Below are 21720 nucleotides of genomic sequence, written 5' to 3' on the forward strand. Positions count from 1 at the left end.
CATCTATGTAAAAGGACGTTTTGCTCTTGTGCCAAATCTATAATTAGTGTTACTAGTATATTATGATAAAACAACTTCTCTTAAACAATTTGGAGTTTGTTCTTCCCTTTCTGTGCAAGGAATAAGGAAGCAGGTTTAGCTGAAAAGCGCTATAATTTCCCTTTTTACTCGCTTTAACTTGCACCTTTTTTCACCCGTTTTGCTAATGTTGCACTCTATTCTTGCACTTTCTCTTCATCTCACCCCCCACCTCTTCCTCCTCTCTTATCTTTTACGTTGCTAGGTGTTGGTTGCTACTAGCGTCACCCACAAAGTGACCCCACACAGAGCCACAGCCTCCCTCATCATCAGCGAACCCACACTGGTTTCACTGCCTGTCACTTAGGAACAGGCCTTTATGAATCCCACTACAGTACTTTCACACACACACACACACACACAGAAATAACTGTTTCCTTTTTATCCTCCATTAGAATTTTCACACGCTTACCATGTTTGCTTTCCTCCCACAATATTTTCTCTTGTTTTGTCCAACTGTAGTTATTTTTAAACGTTGTGAAGTGACTAGGGGAATTGATATAAGCATGCCTGGTGCTTGTGTGGTGACTTATATAACCCATTATGCTGCACTGAATAGACAGATTAATACCCTCAATGGATACCAGTCGCTTGGGCATTTCTGTGACATTAAAATGCATTCCTATGATCCTTGTTAAACAGTAGTTACACCTACAGTAATAGTTCATGCGTGTGCCCCAGCGCCATCGACCCCACCGTCTATCTTGACTTTTGTAAGCCCTCGGCCTCAGAGCGCTCCGCTGGCAAAATGGGCATCACACTGAGGTACAATTTACCGCCTGGCAACCCACCCTGTCATCTGAGTCATCTGATTCCAGCCCAGCCAATGACGTGCCTCACTCCAGGGACAGCTAAGTGATACGCCACAGAGAGCTCACAGAGGTTGAAATTGCGTCATTATTAGCAGATGCAGATGTTAAGGCCATTACTATAGTTTGAGAGGCTCGTGAAGTGAAAATTGTTGCTATAATATATCTGTATTGTGATATATGAACTGTTATGTGCTCTTATTAATTATGCCTGCTTGTTTTTCTTTTGTTTCAAGACTATGAATGACTGTATGGAAAATATGCAGGTTTTGTTGCAGTTTCAAGCTTAAGTCATTAGGAGCATGTAGAGGTGTCTGGAAACAACAGCTAATAAATGCCAGGTGTGCCAGCTGATTGGCCTTTTTCACATTTTGACTTTTCATAGTAGAAAAGCACAGGTGTTGCTAATAACATCAACAATGGCTTTGTTCTATTCAAATGTCCCAATAAGCCATGACAGTGTGACTGTGAGCCTGTACGCACGATACCGGCACCCTGAAACTGAAGCAGCTAAATGGAATTCATTCATCATTATTTTTTTTGTTTACACCTGTGCTTTTCATATTGCGACATGTCATAGTGTGCTATTGCTCAGTTTCATCAATTAGGCTAATGATGTCACAGGCCTAAACTGCTTGAACATCAACACGTATTGACGCTCGATGCTCTCGACTCAGTGAATTCAGTCAGTGAATTTGGTTCCTTAGAAGCCTTTAGAGCACTTTTCAAGGAAAGGGTTATATTTGATACTTATCAGCAGTAGTGAATGCTTCATTAGGCCTGTGACGGCATCCACATGACTGCAGTTGTGCAGTCAGCTGGTTTCCTGACACCTTGACTGTATTAAATCCTGTCGATCGTTTCAAAGTAAATGGGTATAGTTAAGTTATTTATGAACGGGATAACTTTCGAGTGTATCTGTGTGCCTGTGGTGAATGCTTATATGTGCAACTTCATTTTATAGTTGGAACAAATTCCTTCTTCATGCAGGCAATCAACAGGTCCTGTTACTGTTTGGCTAAAGAATAGATAAGGTGAATGGTTTAAGTGGCTTTGAACATTGTACAGTACAATTATTATTGCTAGATGGTGTTTCTAGCTGCACTATAGTGTCAGACTCTTCTGAAATAACAGGAAGGCCACAAGCAGGCAAATAACAGCTCAGTGCAACAGTGGTGAGCTGAAGGGCATCTCTGAGTGCACAGCTCATTCAACCTTGAAGGGGATGGGCAACAGCAGCATGAGACCATGCTGGGTGCCACTCCTCTTTCAGCTAATAACAAGCAGATCAGGCTACAATGGAAATGTGAAAATTGAAACTGGGTCATCTGAATATCACAGCATCTATGAATTATTGCTGATCGTTTGAGCTTATTTCTATCAAGGTCATGTGCAATGTCACAAAGCTCCAATCTTCTGTGGATGGTTCTGTGAATACAACAGTGACTTTGGTCAATTCAGGACACTTGGAAAGCAAAAGAGTTACTGTGAGGAGTTACTCAGCAGGTCTGCCTAATGAAGTGGTCACTGAGTGCATGTAAAATGTATTCATTATGACGTTACTCAGACATGCTTCCTTGCAGGACTTTTCTCAACAAAAGGGCAAGTTTGACATTGCACAGACAAGACCAACTTTTTCCAGCAGAGAGCGGATGCACTCTCTGGCAGGTTATGCAGCCAAAGTTAAACTAAATTTAACATCGACCTCAAATCATTGACCTCCACAATGCACGTCCTATTGGATTTTGGCATTGATGGGAGTTATGACAAAGATATTTCTGCTGTAGAGCAGAATGGTTGAAAAGTTGGACTCCCAGAGCTCTGTAGCTTAGCGTTTTCCAACGTGAGAAAATCCATTTGTGTTACACAAAATACATTTTTCCCAGTCTTTCTTTTAATCTTTGATGGTTTTTTTTGAATTACTTGATCATTTGAACTCAATAAGCTTCTAAAAGCATTCATAAAATAGTCTGAGAGGGAATAAACCTGTGAGGAGTGGTTGCAAGAAGACATAGCTTTGTTTTAAATGGTCACAAACTAAAAAAAAAAATGATTGGGAACCACAGCTGTAACTCTACTCACTGGTCCCCGTGGGACTTGAGTAAAAAAAAATCTAAAAAATGGCCGAAAATATCAGAAAGAATGGGGATACCAGGTTAGCAAATGAATATTGTGATTATTTACATTAGCTTTCTAGCTAGCATGAGCTGCTTTGAATGATTATATGCTGCTCTTCATTTTGCGCATGACCTTGCACAAACTGACAAGTTTGGTGAGAAACTGCACTGTATGTTTTAATAAGACATTATTTGCTGATTCATTGGTTCAGTTTCCATTTGTTCCTTGTTCTACTATTTCTGTCTATGTCATTTCTCTTCCCGCACTCAGAAATTATATTCGCTTGGAAGGTCCTGCTGTGGGCTGTCAACTTCAGGGCCACTGTCAGGTTTAAAATTTATTTGCCGCCTTCCTCTCCCAGTACTGTTATTTAGGTTTTCCAGCTACTAATAAATAATTTGATGTTGTCTTTACCTCTCCAGCTTGAGAGTATGCCCATCCAATCACATAATGCCAGCTTTTCCTGTTCCTCTCTGCGGTGTGTGTGTGTGTGTCACACTCAAATTTACCCTTGCTAAAAATAACAAGGTGGGATAGAGGTGGCTGTAACCTGTCTGCAATGATTGTCTTCAGTACAGAATTTTAATAGTTGGTCGTGGCTCATGTAGAATCGTTAATGGTATTATTCAGCCCTTCCGTGCTTTGGTAGATGTCATTAAACATCTTCCTTTTAAGTTAAACTTGCTCTGAAATAGACCAGAACAAAGTTTCTCTCCACTCGTATGTTTATTCTTAAATTCCTCTTTGGCTGCACCACCAGTTCTGGAGACTTTAGAACAGTGAATTAATTGACTCTCAAAATGCGTGACCACTTATAACCACTTGTAATTAAATTTTGCTTTCCCATCCCTCTTTATTTAATCTCTGGTAAATGTTAACAGCTGCTTAATACAAAAAAAAAAAACTGTCCAAACAACTTGAGAAGCTACTGTTTGTTACGTTGCCTCAGGTACAGACTCAGTAACCTTGTCTGGGTTGTTTGGCATGTAGGCAAATTAACTGTAACCAAATGCATCGCAAGGTTCGTCACGCTACGGTATAAGCACACTGTCCTACTCATTCACACTACACTAGATACAGTTTGTGGTGAAAAGATGAATAAATAAGGGAGGGTGTCAGTCAATATTGTCTGGTGGTTTTTAGATAATGGTTGAAGCAGCTTGTTTTGTTAGAGCTGGGTGTGGAGCACTGGAAACCAAATAACTTGGTATATATACAGTATATTGCAAATATCTTATGTAATTTTAGTTTCTCCTTTATCCCATCAACTTTCGGTACTCTATCATCATCACTCTGTCTCTAAGTAAAGGTTCACTTGTTAATTATCTTTAAGTAACTATTAATTCCCCTGCTGTATTTCCTCCCATGCTCTCCTGAGATGTTAACTCCTTGTGTTTTTTTTTAAATTAACATTACTCTTCTTCTTCTCCACAGATCTGCACCAACATATTCCGGACACTTGCACCGAGTGAAAACCCAGATTTTGACCCAGAGGAGGATGAACCCACTCTAGAGGCTTCGTGGCCTCACATGCAAGTAAGGATCTGTCTCTTGAGCCTCTCTCTCTGCTTCTCTTTATTACTCCTTACATCTCATCATTGTATGTTGTGCACATTTCATTTCGTTTCCTTTTTTTTTTTCCAGCTTGTCTACGAGTTTCTGCTTCGCTTTCTTGAGAATCCAGACTTCCAGCCCAGCATTGCGAAGCGCTACATTGACCAGAAGTTTGTTCTGCAGGTAAGTGTCTGCATGGCATGAGCCATTTTCTTCTTGGACTACATTTATCATGAGTCAGGTGTTTCATAATAATGATCTTTTTAAATGTGTGAGCAGGTTTTCAACTTGCTTTATAATGTCATCAGTAGTTTGCATGACTGTACGTGCATCAATACAGGCTTGTTTTTGAGCAGGCACAGATACCTCAGGTCACAGCAGTGGCAGCTAACAAATTTTTAACTTGTTTAATATGTAAATAAAAACATCTCTTGATATATACAGTAGCTTCATATAATGCTGCCAAATCTATGTGGGGAATAAATAACATTTTAAATTGGAGTGGTAATGAATTCATGGCAAACCGGCCAACAAATGTCAGCAAAATGTGCTGCCTAGCACACAATAAATGTATGTTAGAGAGCTGCTTCCTAAGCTGTTGCCAAAGCTTCTCGGGGGGGCTGTGAGGCCCTCTTGATTTTAAGCTGTGTGAGAAAAAAAACTTTTTTGGCCAAGCATCAGAGAGAAGAGAACATTGAAAGTGTCAAATGGAAGCCTGTTAAGTATGTATGATAGTTAAACATTTAAAAAGGAGTTGTTAGTCTACTCAGTAGTAAAATAGGAGTCACTTAAGGGAAAAGGTTAGGAACCACCGTGGTAGTCAAGTCCCGTTAGTCGTTACAGGTTGTTAGTCAATATACAGGTTCAATTAGTCGATATTTAAATCTCTGTTTTTTTACTGCAGGGGTGAAAAGAGGTGAATATAACAGCAGTTATTACCAACACATTGTGATGTGTCTCCGAGGGTATGCTTGGTTTGATGAGTCAAACCATTAATACAGTGTAGCTAGGTTACATCTGTCCTGGCTCAGTACCCACCTACTGCAGGAATGCTTCATTTCTTTTGTGGAGCCGCAGAGCAGAAGCAGCTAACGAGGACCACAGGGCCTGGAATGTTGGCTGGGCCACATCCGAGGTGCCTGGACTGACTTTCCATGATGTGAGTGTGTCGTGGGGGAGCTTTAAATAGCTGCCCGTTGTTTACTCTTCAGGAGGAGAGAAGAGGACTGTGGTTGGAGCAAAGGAAAAAGAGGTGGAGGTTCGGGTGGCAATTAAGGCAGGGGAAAAAAAAGGCCCTTGGTTTGTTTAAGTCGTCATAATACACATAGCATGAACGTGTCTTTAAATATCCCTCTTAAGATGTTCACATACGTATTTACTGCAGAGGTCAAAGCACTATGGCAGCCAAGAGAAGCATCCTTAGAGAAAGTAGAGGCTCAGTGGCTCAAGGACATTCTGACATGTCGGTGCAGTGATCATTAGGAACTGGTGCATTCACATGTAGCCATAAAAAGAGGAAGAACAAAGTTGAGGACTGTTCTAAAATATGAAGAAAGCCCCCAGTGCACAGCTGCTCATGACCCGATGCTCAACAGAAAGATTGAGAAGGTTCTTTGTGCCTGCTGCTGCCAGAGTATAAAGTGGCTTTGATGATTATTTATTACTGTTGGCTGTTAGGTCTTTTGTAATCTTGTTGGTCTGTGTTGGCACTTTAGGGAGGTTTTTTTTTTTTTTTTTTGTCAGACACATGACTTATCCATGTGTCTGGTGCTGACTCTCAAACTTTTAACTATTTTATCCTGGTTTTGATTGTCTTTGTTTTTATGGGGGTTTTTTTTTCTCTTGTTGTATGTGTTGGCATGTGGTAACTATTGTCGTTTCCCCCTCGAGGATCAATAAAGTATTTCTATCGGTCTATCATGTTACATGTATCCATTCTCACACTATTATCAGATTTTTTTCAGACTACATAAAACCCTGTAGTAACCTTAGTCATTATTAGGTGTTTGACATTTGTACTCTGTACAGTGTTAAGGTGTTTCTGTTGTTCATCATTCTCCTGTAGGTGTCCCATGTGGACTAATATAGAAATGAAGCAGAGCAGCTCAGTGTAAACATTTTTTTGATGTTAACATTTATTTAATCAGAGTTTTGTGAAACTTTGTACCTGTTGCGTGTGTTACAGATATAAGATGTGTTACAGATGTAATCCAGCTGTGTCACGCTAAGATACTGTAAATTAAACAAGGGAGAATTAGTGTTAGTGAAGAGGCCACTGATACCCAGAAGTGAAAAGAACCATTGAGCGGTACAGTCTCGGTGGCATATCCATTTATGTAGACCTCAGGTCACCTCTGTTTTTCTACCCTAACAGTAAGTTAATGGCTTGTTTCCATCCTTGAATACTGAGCTTAAAAACTAGCACTACTCTGGATCAACAGTACTGAGCACAGCTGCTGTAGTTGCTCAGAAAACAGCCTTCGACATGGGAAAACAACCATATGTGGAGCTAAGAGCTGAACATGTGGTCAGACACGTGGTCAGGGTGTATTTTAGGGATTTTTTTGTGTGTATGTGTGTGTGTGTCAGGAAGAACCGCAAAATGTTATGGAGCGTGTGTGTGGTAGCCTGAGAGATCTGTTTTTCTCAGTTTATGCTTTAAAATAAATAATTCATATTCTCTAAAGCATGTGGTTACATTCATATTTCTTATATTTGCATCACACCTTTGCTTCACAACTACACTGAATATCTGAGCTCGTGTCCCTGATTACCTCCAAATGCTCAGATTCCTGTGTGTCTTCCGTGTGTTTTACGTCGCTTTCACACCTGTATGTAGCTCTGTCTACTTGCAATCATATAACCCAAGACACACACTTATTTGTGCCAAGTGTGATCTTGGCAGCCTGTCAGCAGTCCCTGAGGGCTGTGATGATGTTCACACACAACTGGTAGAGAAATTTAATCACAAATCAAAATGAAATCGTTTTAAAATCAATTTCTCAATTTATTAGTTACACAACATTGTTTTAATTTCACCTGCCAGCAAAAGTGCTCGTTACAGTTCACTTGGTTACAGGCTTCATGCAGTACAGATTAAGCTTAGTGTTGAACATGACATTGTCCAGCCAGCGTCAGTCGGAGCCGGAGGTTTTATAAATAGAAAACTACTGCTTTATTTTGATTGAATGTCACTATTATAGTCATGTCTCATATACAGGCTTTTTTAGTTGTTCTCACGTAGTTACACTACCTCTGTCAAATTTGGTGGACAGGCTTTTAGTCATTCAATTACTGATTTAATTTCTTTAATGAACTTTTGTTCCCCCAGTGGATCATTTTTTGTCATCACTATTAAAGAGATAGACTTGATTACATGTGATGCATATTTCCTTTATGCTTGAGCCTTATGTCTAAATACAAATGGATATACATGTAGCCTAGATTTTTTTTTTTCTTTTCAGCAATTTTAAAATCGTACCGTGTCAATTATCCAGAGACGTGCGCTGGTCAGGCTCAGGAGGAAACTCCTAATGTAACCTACTGTGATTGAATTATTGATATTACCTCAGGCAAACACTGCGCGTCAGAATTACTCTGACAGCTTTTGTTTCATAATAAAGTCGGGTTCAATGTCTATATCCCACTCTGTCCTCATTGGTCAACTTCAGAGCCATTAAGATCTCACCTCTTTTGTAGGTCAGTGAGGATGTGTGGAAAATCTTACAAACATCTTTTTGCAGATTCCAGTTTTCTTCTTTTATATTTCACTCTCATGAGTCAGTAGGTATATTGTTTAATTTACAGATTAATTCCTTAATTAACTGATTAACCGTTTAAGTCTGTAAAATATTAGAAAACAGTGAAAAATGTCAATCAAATTTTCCTGGAGTTAGGAATGTTTTGACACTGCTTGTTTTTCGGCAGCAGTCAAAAATCTAAAAATATTCCCATTTAAAATGACACAAAACAGAAAAAACAACTTGAGAAGCTGTGAAAATTACATTCTTTTCTTGATAAATGATGAATTTGTGATTGATCAAAATAGTTGCAGAATAGTTTTCTGTTGGGTTCAGCTCTACACAGGTGTAATGCTGACATATCTAGTCAGGATTAATACTTGGAAACAACAAGCGTTCCTCATATTTTGTACATCTTTTGAGGCAAATTTATATTTGTAGTAAAGGCAATAATCTATTAATGTAACCATAATGGAGAAAGTTACAGTGCACCAACTAGAGGGCTCACCTCACAGCCTCAGGTTCTCAGACAATCTGGGGAGATAATGATGGAGATGGGAATAAGTTGCACCTCCCCGTTACTTAAACTGTTATCATGATGCCCTTGAGACATCTCATTGAGCTGCTCATTTAGCACAGTAAGACTGGTTGCACCATTTAACCCCAGGGCTTTACTATGTGTATCTGAATGATTGTGAGTTAGACCTGTGCAGAAGACGAACATGTGCATGATGAAACCTTTTCCTGGATATATGTAGGTTTTAAAAATAGACTGTCAGTCCTGTCACCAAGGTGCTGATGGCATGTTAACGGGAAGATGAGTACCATACTCCAAAGCTGATCCGAGCCTGAAAAAAATCCTTTTGAACTCCGTGGCATTGGCTTTGGCTGCCCTCAACAGTATTGTAATAATGACTCATATATGCTGCTGTAAATAGCTGTTATATGCCAGAGGTCTCCAATCTATTTACAATGCAGAGTTCTCAGGCACACATACTGTATCTTTGTTATAAAACATGTTTGTAGATGGTAAGTCATGATTTGAGAATTTGAGAATTTAATCTTAATACAACAAACTAACATAATAGATATTATTGTATTATTGATTCACTGAAAACACCTTTCAAATGATTCAGGACTGAGAACTGATGTAGTGCACGTTTGTCCTTTTCTCTGTTTGTCATTGCAGCTCCTGGAGCTGTTTGACAGTGAGGACCCGAGGGAGAGGGACTTCCTGAAGACCATCCTGCACCGGATCTATGGAAAGTTCCTGGGGTTGCGAGCCTTCATCAGGAAGCAGATCAACAACATCTTCTTGCGGTGAGTGACATGAATTAAATGGAGTAGAAATGCCACAAAACACTAAGCTGTGGTTATTTACAGTATATACTGATCAGACGGTACAAAACTAATCTTTAATCAGTGGCTTTTGTGTCAAAATTATGACAAAACTGAGTGGCCTGCTTCCTTTAGCAAACCACTGCACTGCAACCTATTCAACTCAGTTGATTTTCTTTTTGCCTGTCAGCCATTTCAAATGAGAAACTGAAATTCAAGTTATTCAAGTTTCAGGACAAGAGCCAACAATTTACAGGAACAAACACGTTTACAACCAAGTTTGTGAAGCATGAGCATGTCTGTAAATAACAGTAATTTATGGAAGTAGCAGAGAAACTTTCCCAGGGGACCAAGAAACTCGTGGGGAACGCAGGAACTTTACCTGCATTTCAAGAGCTGCGAGGAGTGATGAGAAAATACAAAATGATTTGTGTTTATGCACTGAAGCAGAAATAATCATGAAATTCTCAGCGAAATATTCAGAAGTTTTCAGTTTCCTTTTCCATTCGTCTTCTTTATTTTAATTCATGACATCCACTGAAAACATCAGAGTCTCATAACATTAAACACAAACCTGATACCTCTGTTATTGTTTCCTCATGTAAAATTGTCTTTTAATTGACGCCATTCTTCTTTCAAAATCTGTCATCAATCTAATTTGCCTAATTTTCACGGCTCTTCAGACATGGTGAGAAGACAAACAGGAATGTGAAAAAAGGGAGTTTTTGGTTTCAACTTCCATAGTTACTGAAACTATTTGGGCGTAAAGGGCTGTTACTGAAGAATTGAACACAGATCAAAACAGTCTTTATCGTGACAGTTCTGCTGAGTCTTAAGAGTATTGGAACATTTTCCAATCTGTCTCACTTTACATTTGACTCACAGAAACATATAATGAATTCAAGCGAAACACCGTCAACTGAATGAACAGATATTTATGATGTGTTTCTGGATTTGTTTTTCAGTTGAGTCCATTATGCACATGATGGGCTCAAATTTAATGTCTCAGCAACAATCAAACAATCTTTTCAATCCGTCTTTACTTTACAAAGGCCCGAACAGATTCCTCCCACCCTTCAAAAACCAAGAGGAGGAAGAGAAAAGTGCAGATGGAGGCATCAGATATTCCCATCAGCGGCATGTTGATTCTTTACCGCTCCTGTTGCTGAGTGACAATGGGATTTAGATGATTGAAACAGGGGACACTTGATGTCGTTTCCAACAGGCAAGGTGGCAAAACGCGTGCACCCACTTTGACCATCTGCCACTCAGGATAAAAATAGTGCCGCAGTTGTCAGGCACTGTCTGTACATACCGTGGTCGCACAGCTAGATGGAAATGGGTTATCAAACCAAAGAGGTGAATGATGTCTATATGAGTCATTGAGTTACACGAGAGCGGTCGATTTGAGGTGTGTAGCTGAACATGTTTCATTTGTTGACATAATTATTATTTCGCTTGTGGAAGGAGTTTGTTAACCGAAGAATATTTCACTCTTTGAGTCTGAGTCAAACCATGAACAATCTGGACATTAAAATACTCATATATAAGACTCAACTGTATGACCCACATCATTGAGTTGGAACACTAAGCAGTATTGGGGGCTGCTTGAATCAATTGGTCTGATCAGTACATCATGTTTTTAGAGTTGTGATGTTAGTTTGTTTACGTATGTTTCATCATTGATTCGTTGCCGTCGTAGGTTCATCTATGAAACTGATCACTTCAACGGTGTCGCTGAGCTCCTAGAAATCCTGGGAAGGTGAGTAATGATATACAAGTGACACGAAGACATGCACAATAATCACCATTGACATCTTTTGGCTTAAAATGCTCGCATTTGACAGTTATGTTTCGTGTTTGTAGACTGAACAACTTTTCAATTTCGATTTCTTCATAACGGTTTAGATTCATCTGTGGTTGTAAAATATTGAGCACATTTGAAAAACTTAGGGAACAAACTGTCCTTAAACAAATACTGTTATTTGTTTTGAGTGTTTGGTGTTTGGTAACTCTAACTTTTTTCTCCTCAAAGTCAGATTTCACTATTTTCAAGGTGGATTTTAGTTAATTTAATCGTTAGTATCATGAAAACCTGGTCTTTATTCTGTCATAGCTTTACTACAGAAATTCAGAGGTTTAAGGCTTGTGCAGGATTTTTACTCTTGTCCCGTGCTGTAGAGGACTTCTGCTTTTTATTCTTTCTTTCCCAAACTAAAAGTCCCCTCAGGCCTCCTATCTGCTGTCATTTTGGTACTATAATTGCAGAGAATTCTCTTCCTATTTCTTTTCTGCCGCAGGAACGGATTATTCACAACTCTGCTTTGCTTCAATCTTTCAGTATTAGGTTAATGCCTGAGTTTTGTCTGTCTGTATAATAAATGTAACATTGTGCTGTTGTTTCTCTGTCTACAGTATCATCAACGGCTTCGCATTGCCTTTGAAGGCAGAGCACAAACAGTTCCTGATGAAGGTGCTCATCCCGTTACATACAGCTAAAGGACTGGCACTTTTCCATGCACAGGTTGGAAGAATTTCTCCCCAACTATCTTGTCTATTAGTCTGTTGCATATCCTTCCAACAGAACATGAGTTGAATGATTCAAAACTGAAAAGATTTGACATTAAGTGTAACTAAACTATACAGCTGTTGGTCTCAGCAGAAATAAACTTGATCTAATTCATGTACTACAGCACCGTCTAGTGGCTTTGAAATGAAAATGTCCTGGTTGATTATTACTGTGTTTGAAAATATTTTTAATTTCTCAACATTACCACAGAGGGAATTCATTAGAATAATTTCACCTATCATAGGTTTAAACCCCAAATACAAAATAGAAATCAGTTCAGGTGAGGTTATGTGGTTTTGTCTACAGCTTTAAGTGCAGAATGTGCATTCACTGTACTTATTTTGTGTCCTTCAGCTGGCCTACTGTGTGGTACAGTTCCTGGAGAAGGATCCTACACTCACTGAACCGGTACTTTTTTAAATCTTTCCTCCCACTCAAAGCACAAAAAGCCTAGAGCACAAAATTAGTCTACACTGCAGAGAAATCGGTAGTATGTGCTGCCAACCGCCCACTCAAACAGACTGTGGAAGGGTTTTTTTTTTCTGACAATATAGAGAGAAATTCTCAAGAAGTTGTCTGTTATGTGTCCAGGTGATCCGCGGGCTGCTGAAGTTTTGGCCTAAAACCTGCAGCCAGAAAGAGGTATCGTTTCTATAAATACACCTCACAGTTATGACACCAGTCAACCAGCTCTTTATGTCGCCTCATGTTCTCCACATCTTATCCAATTAGGTGATGTTCCTGGGTGAAATTGAGGAGATTCTGGATGTCATTGAGCCGACACAGTTCAAGAAAATCCAGGAGCCATTGTTCAAACAGATTTCTAGATGTGTGGCCAATCCCCACTTCCAGGTTGGTTTTTGTTTTCACTCCACAAACTTTGTCTTTTTCCTTTACCTAAAGCCCTTTTCAGACATTGAAATGTAACCTTGCTGGTTTTATCAAGCTGTTAAATGATGGATTTTGTCATTCAAATATAAGTGTCCATTTTCAGAAAAATCGGCATAAGAAAATGTGAAAAAATAAATGTTTTCTTCCACTACTGCGAGGTGCAACGAGGAGGCGGAATTAAAAGAGCGCCAGTCAAACCTCGGAACGATAGAAAACCATTTGGGAAACATGAGGGAAATATGGCATTAATGTTTGTTAATGTACTACTATGAAGGACAGTTTTTATCTTTTATTGTTTCATTGGTGCAGAAGCTTGAGTAACATTAAAGTCACACGCTTCATGTACGTACATTTTCTTTTTATTAATACACTTCACTTCTCAGCCAATCGTAAAATCTGTTTTTGTGGTATTTCAACCTGATTCCACTGAAATGTGTCTGAAAGGGGCTTTTTTTCCCCTCTCTTTCATCTACAACCTCGTCTCTCATGAGTGACGTGGGAACAGCAGATAAAAATCAATGTGGCCTGTATCATTAACCGGTAGAATCCCACTTAGTCCGCCTGATGGAAAATATAAGTTTTTCACTGCAGTCTTTCACTCTCTCTCTCTCTGTCTGTCCTGACAGGTAGCAGAGCGAGCGCTGTACTTCTGGAATAACGAGTACATCCTCAGCCTCATAGAGGAAAACATCGACAAGGTCCTTCCCATCATGTTCGGTAGTTTGTACAGAATCTCCAAAGAGCACTGGAATCCGTACGTACTCTCCCTCCAGAGCTTTCTGACTGACTGAATAATCATTCACATTCAGTAAAACAGGCTAAACGAAATTATCACAGTTACTCATAAGCTATTCAGATCCTCTGCCGTATAAAGAAAACCTCATGTATTATAAAGAGAATCTAAGATCAAAGGTCTACTTACTAATCATTCAGAGCTTTCAGTCGCACCTCCCACTCATTAACAAGTGGGCCTTTTGATGTTAGATTCTCCTCATCATATAGAGAACTGTTTTCAAATGTCGAGAATAATCAGAAACCTGCTGTGTCTGTATTAAGCTGCTGTCATGTGCTTGAAAAGATTGTGTTTACACATACACATTACAGACAGGCATATAGACGCCACCATGATGGTTTGATGTTTAACACATTATGTGCCATCGTGCTTGGTCATAAAAGTAATTTTAACCCCTGTATATATTTTCTGTATTGCTTAGGAATAACTTTTTTTATTAGCCAGTGTAACTCCATAATCAGGCCTTAAAAAGTCTTAAATAAGATTTTCAGGATTTAAGGTCATAACATGTCTTTAAAAAAAAGTCTTATTTTTAATGATGGTAGGTCATATATTTTGAGGTGATGCTTAGTTGCAGAGAAATATCCACTCACAGGATTCACTTATTTAAACATGGTTTAGTCTTCGGTCGTGACTCAGCTCTTTCTTTTTCTGGTAAATGTTTTCATTGGCTCTCCACAGGCCGCCTGCTCTCACCAAGGTAACAGGATTAAAGAAGTACACAAAACAGTGCAGATGATGCTAAGCTAAAGACGGTTAGCCAGCAGGGTTCAGAGAAGACACAGAGTTGTCTGTTATTTCTGAAAGTTGATAGAATCTGGATAACAATGTTTTTAGTGCAGAGCTGCAATGATCAATATGCAGTTTGCTTCACTGGAAACAGATTGAACAGATTTAATGGACTGTTCAAATGAATGAAAGGTAGAGAGATTATATGCTCAGAGCTTGTGAGTGAGTGTGTCTTAATGGGAAGAATTAACTATAACCTGCTCTGTGAGAACAACCACAACAACTTTATTGTTTTACACAATGTTGTCAAAATTAACAATTCCAAGCAAATTAAAATCAAAATTTCATATTGAAATGCTTTTTTTTAAGAGTTTTATCCAATATTAAGTGTAACAGTGAGACACAGATCAACACATTTGCCATAAATTTGATTATGTGATTTCACATATAATTGTTATATGGAGATATGAAAATATCCAGAAAAATGTCCCTGTTAATATTGTCAAGTTGATTTCAAACATAAAGTTCAGCCCTAATGTGCATTTATTTTGCTGTGGAAAGGATATTAAATTTCCTGTCGGGGTCTTAAAATGATCTTAAAAAACATTCAATTAGATTTCTAAAAGTGTGCAGCAACCCTGATAATGTTTTAATGTGGAGAGTGAATATTAATGAACGTCACTCAGTGTGTCATTTGTCATAAAAACACTTGCTGCAGAGTCGTATAGTAGTTCAAATGTTTTGATATTTGTACACCAGTTTTGCCATTAAAGAGGTTCTCGTTGTCTGTGGGGGCACAAATTGTATTTTATGGGTTTGTTCACCCAAATTACAAAATCACAGTCTCACTTAACCTAAATTGCATCGAGTCATGCAGGTAGTTTTGCATTTTATTTGTTTTTTATTAGGTTCCATGGAGTTTTTTTGCCATCGTAATACTTCGGAGGTGAAAGGAATTTCATTTGTGGTGCTCAAAGCATTTACAAATGACATCTGAAAAATTCAAAAGCAAAATTCTTTGCCCAGTACGACTGTATCTGTTGCTGTGGATAATCAACAATGTTCAGTGGAACTAGTCATTGGAAATAGTTTTAAACCATTTAAACATTCTTAAGTGATTAAACTGTGTGAGTTCGTCTGTGTCTTACGTTTCATGGTCATGTTACTCATCCAGGTGCATCTCTTTTATGTTGCAGGACAATCGTAGCTCTGGTGTACAATGTGCTGAAGACGTTGATGGAGATGAACTGCACGCTGTTTGATGAATTGACTTCCTCCTATAAAGCAGACCGGCAACGGTGAGTAACAGACACTTGCAGACTTGTTGGGTGAAATAGATTGAACGCTCACAGTGGCTGTCAGCCGCTCAAGCAGATGGAAAAAGTTAAGTGTAGATTCGGTTTGGTGATGCATATAAGCATGTGAAACCATGATCACGGAGCATTTTCTGTTTATTCGATGGTGCTGAATTGCAGCTGTTTTTTACCTTCTGATGCTGTAGAGATGAAATACAAGTGAAAGACAAACCGTTTTGTAAACAGCAGGGCTGAACACTCTGACGTGATTGTGGCCCCGGCAGGGTTGTAAACATGAGCTGTGTGAAGCAGGCAGTTGATGCGTACAGTCCGCACGGTTTTGTGCTGTGCACGGATGTCCGCAAAGGGGTCCACACAGACATGGGCGAATGATGAAATTTATGTTATGCAGCCCCTCACAGCCACGGAAATCATGAATTGGCCTGAACTGTCAGTGTACTGTAGATTTGTTGTAGTATCTGGTTGCGCCACTAGGTGGAGTCTCTTATTGTTTAATGAGATGAACTAACAGGCGTGTTTGCTGACTTTCTGCACTAATTGTAAAACAAATGCACCTCCCTGCCCACCAAGGAATAAAAACGTTGCAGCTTGCATCACTCTGCTCACTGAGGCAGTCGTGTTGATGAACACTGACTGCAGCATAAAGTTGTGATTTTCACTGAGTTGTTGTCTGGCAGCTCTCTGGTTTAGCTAGCTATCTGAGGCCCATATTACCATCTTGAACAGAAGCAGTGAGCAGCTGCTCAGTTAACGCAGGCGGAGAGCAGCCCTGTAGCTGCGGTGTTAACGGTCAGGACAAGCAGGACTCTTAACATGCTTCTAACAAAATCAGAACTTAAGTGTTGAACTGTAAAAGCGTCACTCCCCTGCTCTGAGTATAAATGCATTTCAGCGGTGGCGAGTTGGAGCAACATATGTGCATCTCCGGGACATCTGTTCAGGCTGAGCAGCTGTTTCCAGCAGCTGGACTAACGTTAGCAACAGTGAACAACACACAACACTCATCATATAGATAAGGTATGCGTGTTATTTAACCCTGTCAGACTGACTCTTCGTTGTGGGGAAGATTGGTTTAACTGGTGTTGTTTATTTATTCATTAATGTTACAGGTTATTGAAGGCACTTTTGATGAAGGAAAAATGGGTCACATTAGTTTGAATTGTTAGAAACCTGTATGTCCAACACATCTAGTCTGAACTTATTTATGTCCTCTAATGAAGCTGGAAGTTGTGCAGCTGTTTGCTGTGTTTAATACTTTGGCCAGTTGTTGAATAAACAGCAAGACGGGAGTGGGAGCTCCGCAGTTTCAAATGAAGTCATTGTTTTGTGTTATTTAATCTATAATTCAAGTAACTTCGTGTTTGTTTGATCTGTTCTTAAAGTTCTTAATGAACTCTGGTTTTGCGTCGATCATAAGTCACATCAGTGGTTCAAAAACAGTTTTATTATGGAAAAACATCCACTATATTTCATAAATTATTAATGATAAATCAGTAATTGATTGTTAACGTGGCCAACTATCGATTAAGGAAATTGCTAAGAATTTGCATCCCTAGTTTCCATAAAAATCACTTTATATAAGAAGAAATGTCCAAACTGTTGATGTAAAGACAGAAGGTCATATTCATCATTAATTGTGATAATGTACAAATACACTTTTTACAAGATGTTCTAACAGTAATAAAATAACTGTGATGAGATTTTTAAACATTGCAGCTGAAACAACCAGATGTTTTTGTAAATGAGAGCAGCAGGCAAATGAATGTTTTGGAAGTGAACTGGAGTAAGTAGTTGTTCTCAAACCTTCCTGAGAGAGTTGCCCTAGAGTTCAAAAGGACGACTCATGCAAAAGTACACTGATATAATAGTTAAATAGTTAACAACAATCGGGGAAACTTAACTGCTTTTTTTGGTTTTTGGTTTTAAATGCAAACATAAATAAAAGTATTAAAATGTCTTCCAGGGAGAAGAAGAAGGAGCAGGAGCGTGATGAGCTGTGGAAGAAGCTGGAGGAGCTGAGGCTCAGCAACACCACTCTAGTACAGAACAACAGCCATGGGCTCCAGAGTGTCCAGAACAACAACAACAACAACAACAATAGTAATAATAATAATGACAACCAGGACAAGGCTGCTGACACGGCTGCCGTCACCACAGACGACAAAGATCCTGATGTCACTGAGGCAGCCAATAAGAGCACCCCATGTGCCAAATGACGTCGGACATCAGTTTTTTATTCCCTAACGGTTTGACACCGTGTTCAGGACTGTCAGGGGGAGATTAACGGAGACGGAAAAAACACAAATTACACCTCAGCAGTATATAAAATCTTAGAGTGACTTAGAATGCCAGCATTTCTTTGTCCCAAAAAAAGAAAAAAGAAAAAAAAAAGATACTTCAACTTAAGACTATTTTTGGATGTTACAGTGTGGCTGCAGTATATTGTGTATTTGTCTGATCAAAGATTTATCCTTTCGCATTTAGTTTCTTAACTGAGAATGATTTTCTTTTGTTATATTCATTGTATGATACATGGGAGGGGAGAAAATAATAATGACTTGAATTCAATGTTTCCGATTGTGCTGCACTTAGACAAGCTGAATAGCTATTTAAAGATGTCTATTTTTTAATGTGCTTTTTCTCGTTGCTGCCAACACTTGGGTGCAAACCTTAAGGACGAAGGGAACTGCAGACTTTGGGAGTAATGAGGCAGACGGGACCAGACCCATAATTTAGACATGTAGTTTCCAGAAATGTTTGTATAAAAAAAGGGCTGTTATCAGGACGGTAGAAGACAGTCACCTCCTAGAGATAAACGAGAGGTGCATGGCCAAAAGAAAAAACCCATAAGAATAATAATCTCGGATATAGTTTGATATCTCTATGAATGACTCTAGTTGGGACTGTGGAGTTGAAACTTGTTCACTATTAGAGTAAATGTCATATATGTGAGATTATTTTTGTGTTTCAGGTGTCGGTAAATATTTTTTTATCTGGGTGAAAACATAAAGCTAATACTTGTAACACAACACCCGCTTTTATAAGATTATTTACACTAAAGTATTGAGATGGGGCTTTCAAAGAATGAAATGTTGGAATTAAAGGAATAGTTCAGCATTTTGGGAACTATTGTTTGTGTATTCGTTTTCTTGCCGAGAGTTAGATGAGAAGATTGGTACAACTCTCATATCTGTACGTTAAATATGAAGCTACCGCCATTAGCCGATTAGCTTAGCTTAGCACACAGCTAGCCTAGCTCTGCCCAAAGGTAACAAAAACAACATACCAGCACCTCTAAAGCTCGCTAATTAACACTTTATATTTTGTTTAAGGCAATTTAAAATAGTTTTGGTCATCGATTAATCAGACAATTATTTTCTCAATTAATTGATGCATTGTTGTCTATAAATTGTCAGAAAAACAGTGAAAATGCCTGTACAGTTTACTATCATGTATGAAAAAGAAAACCGTTAAATCGCCACATTTGAGAACCTGAAAGCAAACTTTTGGCATTTTTGCTTATTTGATATTTAAAATAGTTGCTGATTAATTTTCTGTTGATCAACTAATTGACAAATTGTGGCAGCTCTAACTTCTCCGTTTAATCTGTACAAAAACCAAGTGTAATTGACATGTTACATAACCCCGTTAAACAGTCACTTTTTACCCTGTTATCGTACAGATGAATCAAAGATCTATAGCACATAAATTCAACTGGTAGGCAGATTTTGTTACCTTTGGACAGAGTGAGAGTGGTGTTAATCTCTTCTAAATCTCTGCAAGAAAGCAAATGAGCATATTTTCCAAAATGTTGAACTGTTCCTTTAAAGTAGTATATACAGAGTGAAACTATGAGACCTACAGTACTATATTTTTCCAGAGTATTGATGAGGCAAATATTTTTGAATGTTTCATTTCGCAGAATGAATATGATGGGACGCAGGATGCGCTCGAGTGTATATTTGTTGAGTGCATATATGTGTATATGATAGTTTGGAGGTTACTTAAAGGGAAATGCCACTCAATTTAAGATTTTATGTACAGTACATTGTTTCCGTGGTCTAGGAAAGTGCAGTCAGTGCTTAGGAACATGAATTGAAAAGACTTTTCAACAAAGCTGATATTGTGTATCCGTAACCTTACTGAGTTTTTATATCCAAATAAAGCTTATTATGAAGTAGTGATATCAAGAAAATGGACACTTCACACCAGAAGATCCCACAGGATTGTTTTTACAAGTAGACTTTACCATCCATGCCTGTTCACGCTCTCTTTCTCCAGGCTCCATAACCTCACATGCGCTTTTGTTTTCCAGTTTGTGATGTTGGGAGTTGATAAACCTGTTTTCATAAACTTCATTAGACTGCCGTAGATCATGGGGACGACTTCTGAGAGTTTTTAAATTGAATGGTGTTTCCGCTGAACCCGAGTGTCTGCTCTCTACGTTTATGTTCATATTTTAGGTTGAGTCTATCTGATGCCTTTCTGTCAGTACAGCATTCCAATCTCTGTGACGTTAAAAACTGTGTGGGGAACCTGTTTTGTAATCGCAGATCTTATGTAGGTTTCACCATCAAATAAAGTCTATCTTTCTACTCAAAGTGTCACCACCAGTCTCTTCTTCTCCCACCAGTGAGCTGAATTGTAGTACATCATGTAGGTCAACAGATGGTGCAAGTTATTTTCCTTTCTTTTTTTCTTCCAACTGTCATCAGCATCAAACTCATGGGCGACTGTAAAGAAATGTTTTTACTCTTGGTCACTTCATATGACAGATGTATTTATTTGAAAAATGTAAAATCTTAAATTTCCACCACAGAAATATGTCCTTTCACCAAATCATATGATATTTTCTACCTTCACTAAACTGTTGAGTTTACAGTAGCAGAGATGTAAATCAACAAGTTGTAGAGTAAGTCCGCTGTTAAAAGGGTGTATCATTGATTAATTTTGCAGTAAAGTAAAGGTGATATGTTTATGGGAACCATTGCTCAAGAAGATCATGGGAGTGTCTAAATGCCATGTATGTGGAATTTGGTGAACCAAGTTAAAAAATTAACACTTCTTTGTAAGTAAAGCAAGATTTACTTATACAGCACTTTTAAAAACATAGTTACAATGTGCCTCACATTAAAAACATCAAGGAAACATCATAGTAACAATGAGATTTATATTTACAGAATATATACAGGTAATTATAAAACAAAAATAATATCAACAAGAAACATCACTTTAAAAAAGCAAAGGGGGCTTTGAGAAGTTTTTTAAAAGTCTCCTTGGCTGAGGCATCAGACAAATACATTTACTTGATTTCTTATAATTTCATAATGTAAAATCTAAAATTTCCACATGAAAACACCCTTTCAGAAAATCCATAGGGTATTTTCCACATAAACAACAGCTGACCCTAATGGTGTAGATGTAAATAAACAAGAATAGCATAGAGTATGTCACTGAAACAGTTTTAATATACTGTTTACTCCTGATACCACCTTTAAAAAGACTGACTTGAAATGAAATTGGGAGTCTTGAGTTTAATATTCCCCATGATGAAGGCTCAGCTGAAACTCCTTTGGTGAAGTTTTCAGCTTGTTTTTACTGCACTTAATTACTTTTTTTAACCTTCATGGGCTGCTTTTTTCCTTTTCTGATTGTATTTGCTTTCATTTTAAAACATTAGTTTGAAAAAGGTGCCTGCCTGCTAAAATCTGTGCAAAAATATTTCACAGATTTTTCTTATTTTCGGCTTTTTGGCAATAAATCATCCAGGTTTAAACAGGTTGGA

At 38.4% G+C, this 21720-nt stretch overlaps 1 protein-coding gene across 1 annotated transcript in view; it reads left to right on the forward strand.

The window, feature by feature from the left end:
- The window catches only part of ppp2r5a (protein phosphatase 2, regulatory subunit B', alpha isoform), a 44801-nt gene extending 26298 nt beyond the window's left edge, over positions 1–18503 (forward strand). The window contains exons 3-13 of the mRNA XM_042390472.1: positions 4440–4541; positions 4650–4742; positions 9489–9619; positions 11340–11399; positions 12053–12161; positions 12561–12614; positions 12798–12848; positions 12939–13058; positions 13724–13851; positions 15816–15917; positions 17899–18503. Of these exons, the coding sequence (XP_042246406.1) occupies positions 4440–4541; positions 4650–4742; positions 9489–9619; positions 11340–11399; positions 12053–12161; positions 12561–12614; positions 12798–12848; positions 12939–13058; positions 13724–13851; positions 15816–15917; positions 17899–18151 (1203 nt within the window). The 3' untranslated portion in view covers positions 18152–18503. The remainder of the gene's footprint in view (positions 1–4439; positions 4542–4649; positions 4743–9488; positions 9620–11339; positions 11400–12052; positions 12162–12560; positions 12615–12797; positions 12849–12938; positions 13059–13723; positions 13852–15815; positions 15918–17898) is intronic.
- The last annotated feature ends 3217 nt before the right edge of the window (positions 18504–21720 follow it).

Source organism: Thunnus maccoyii, chromosome 17 (assembly GCF_910596095.1).
Source record: "Thunnus maccoyii chromosome 17, fThuMac1.1, whole genome shotgun sequence".
NCBI lineage: Eukaryota > Metazoa > Chordata > Actinopteri > Scombriformes > Scombridae > Thunnus > Thunnus maccoyii.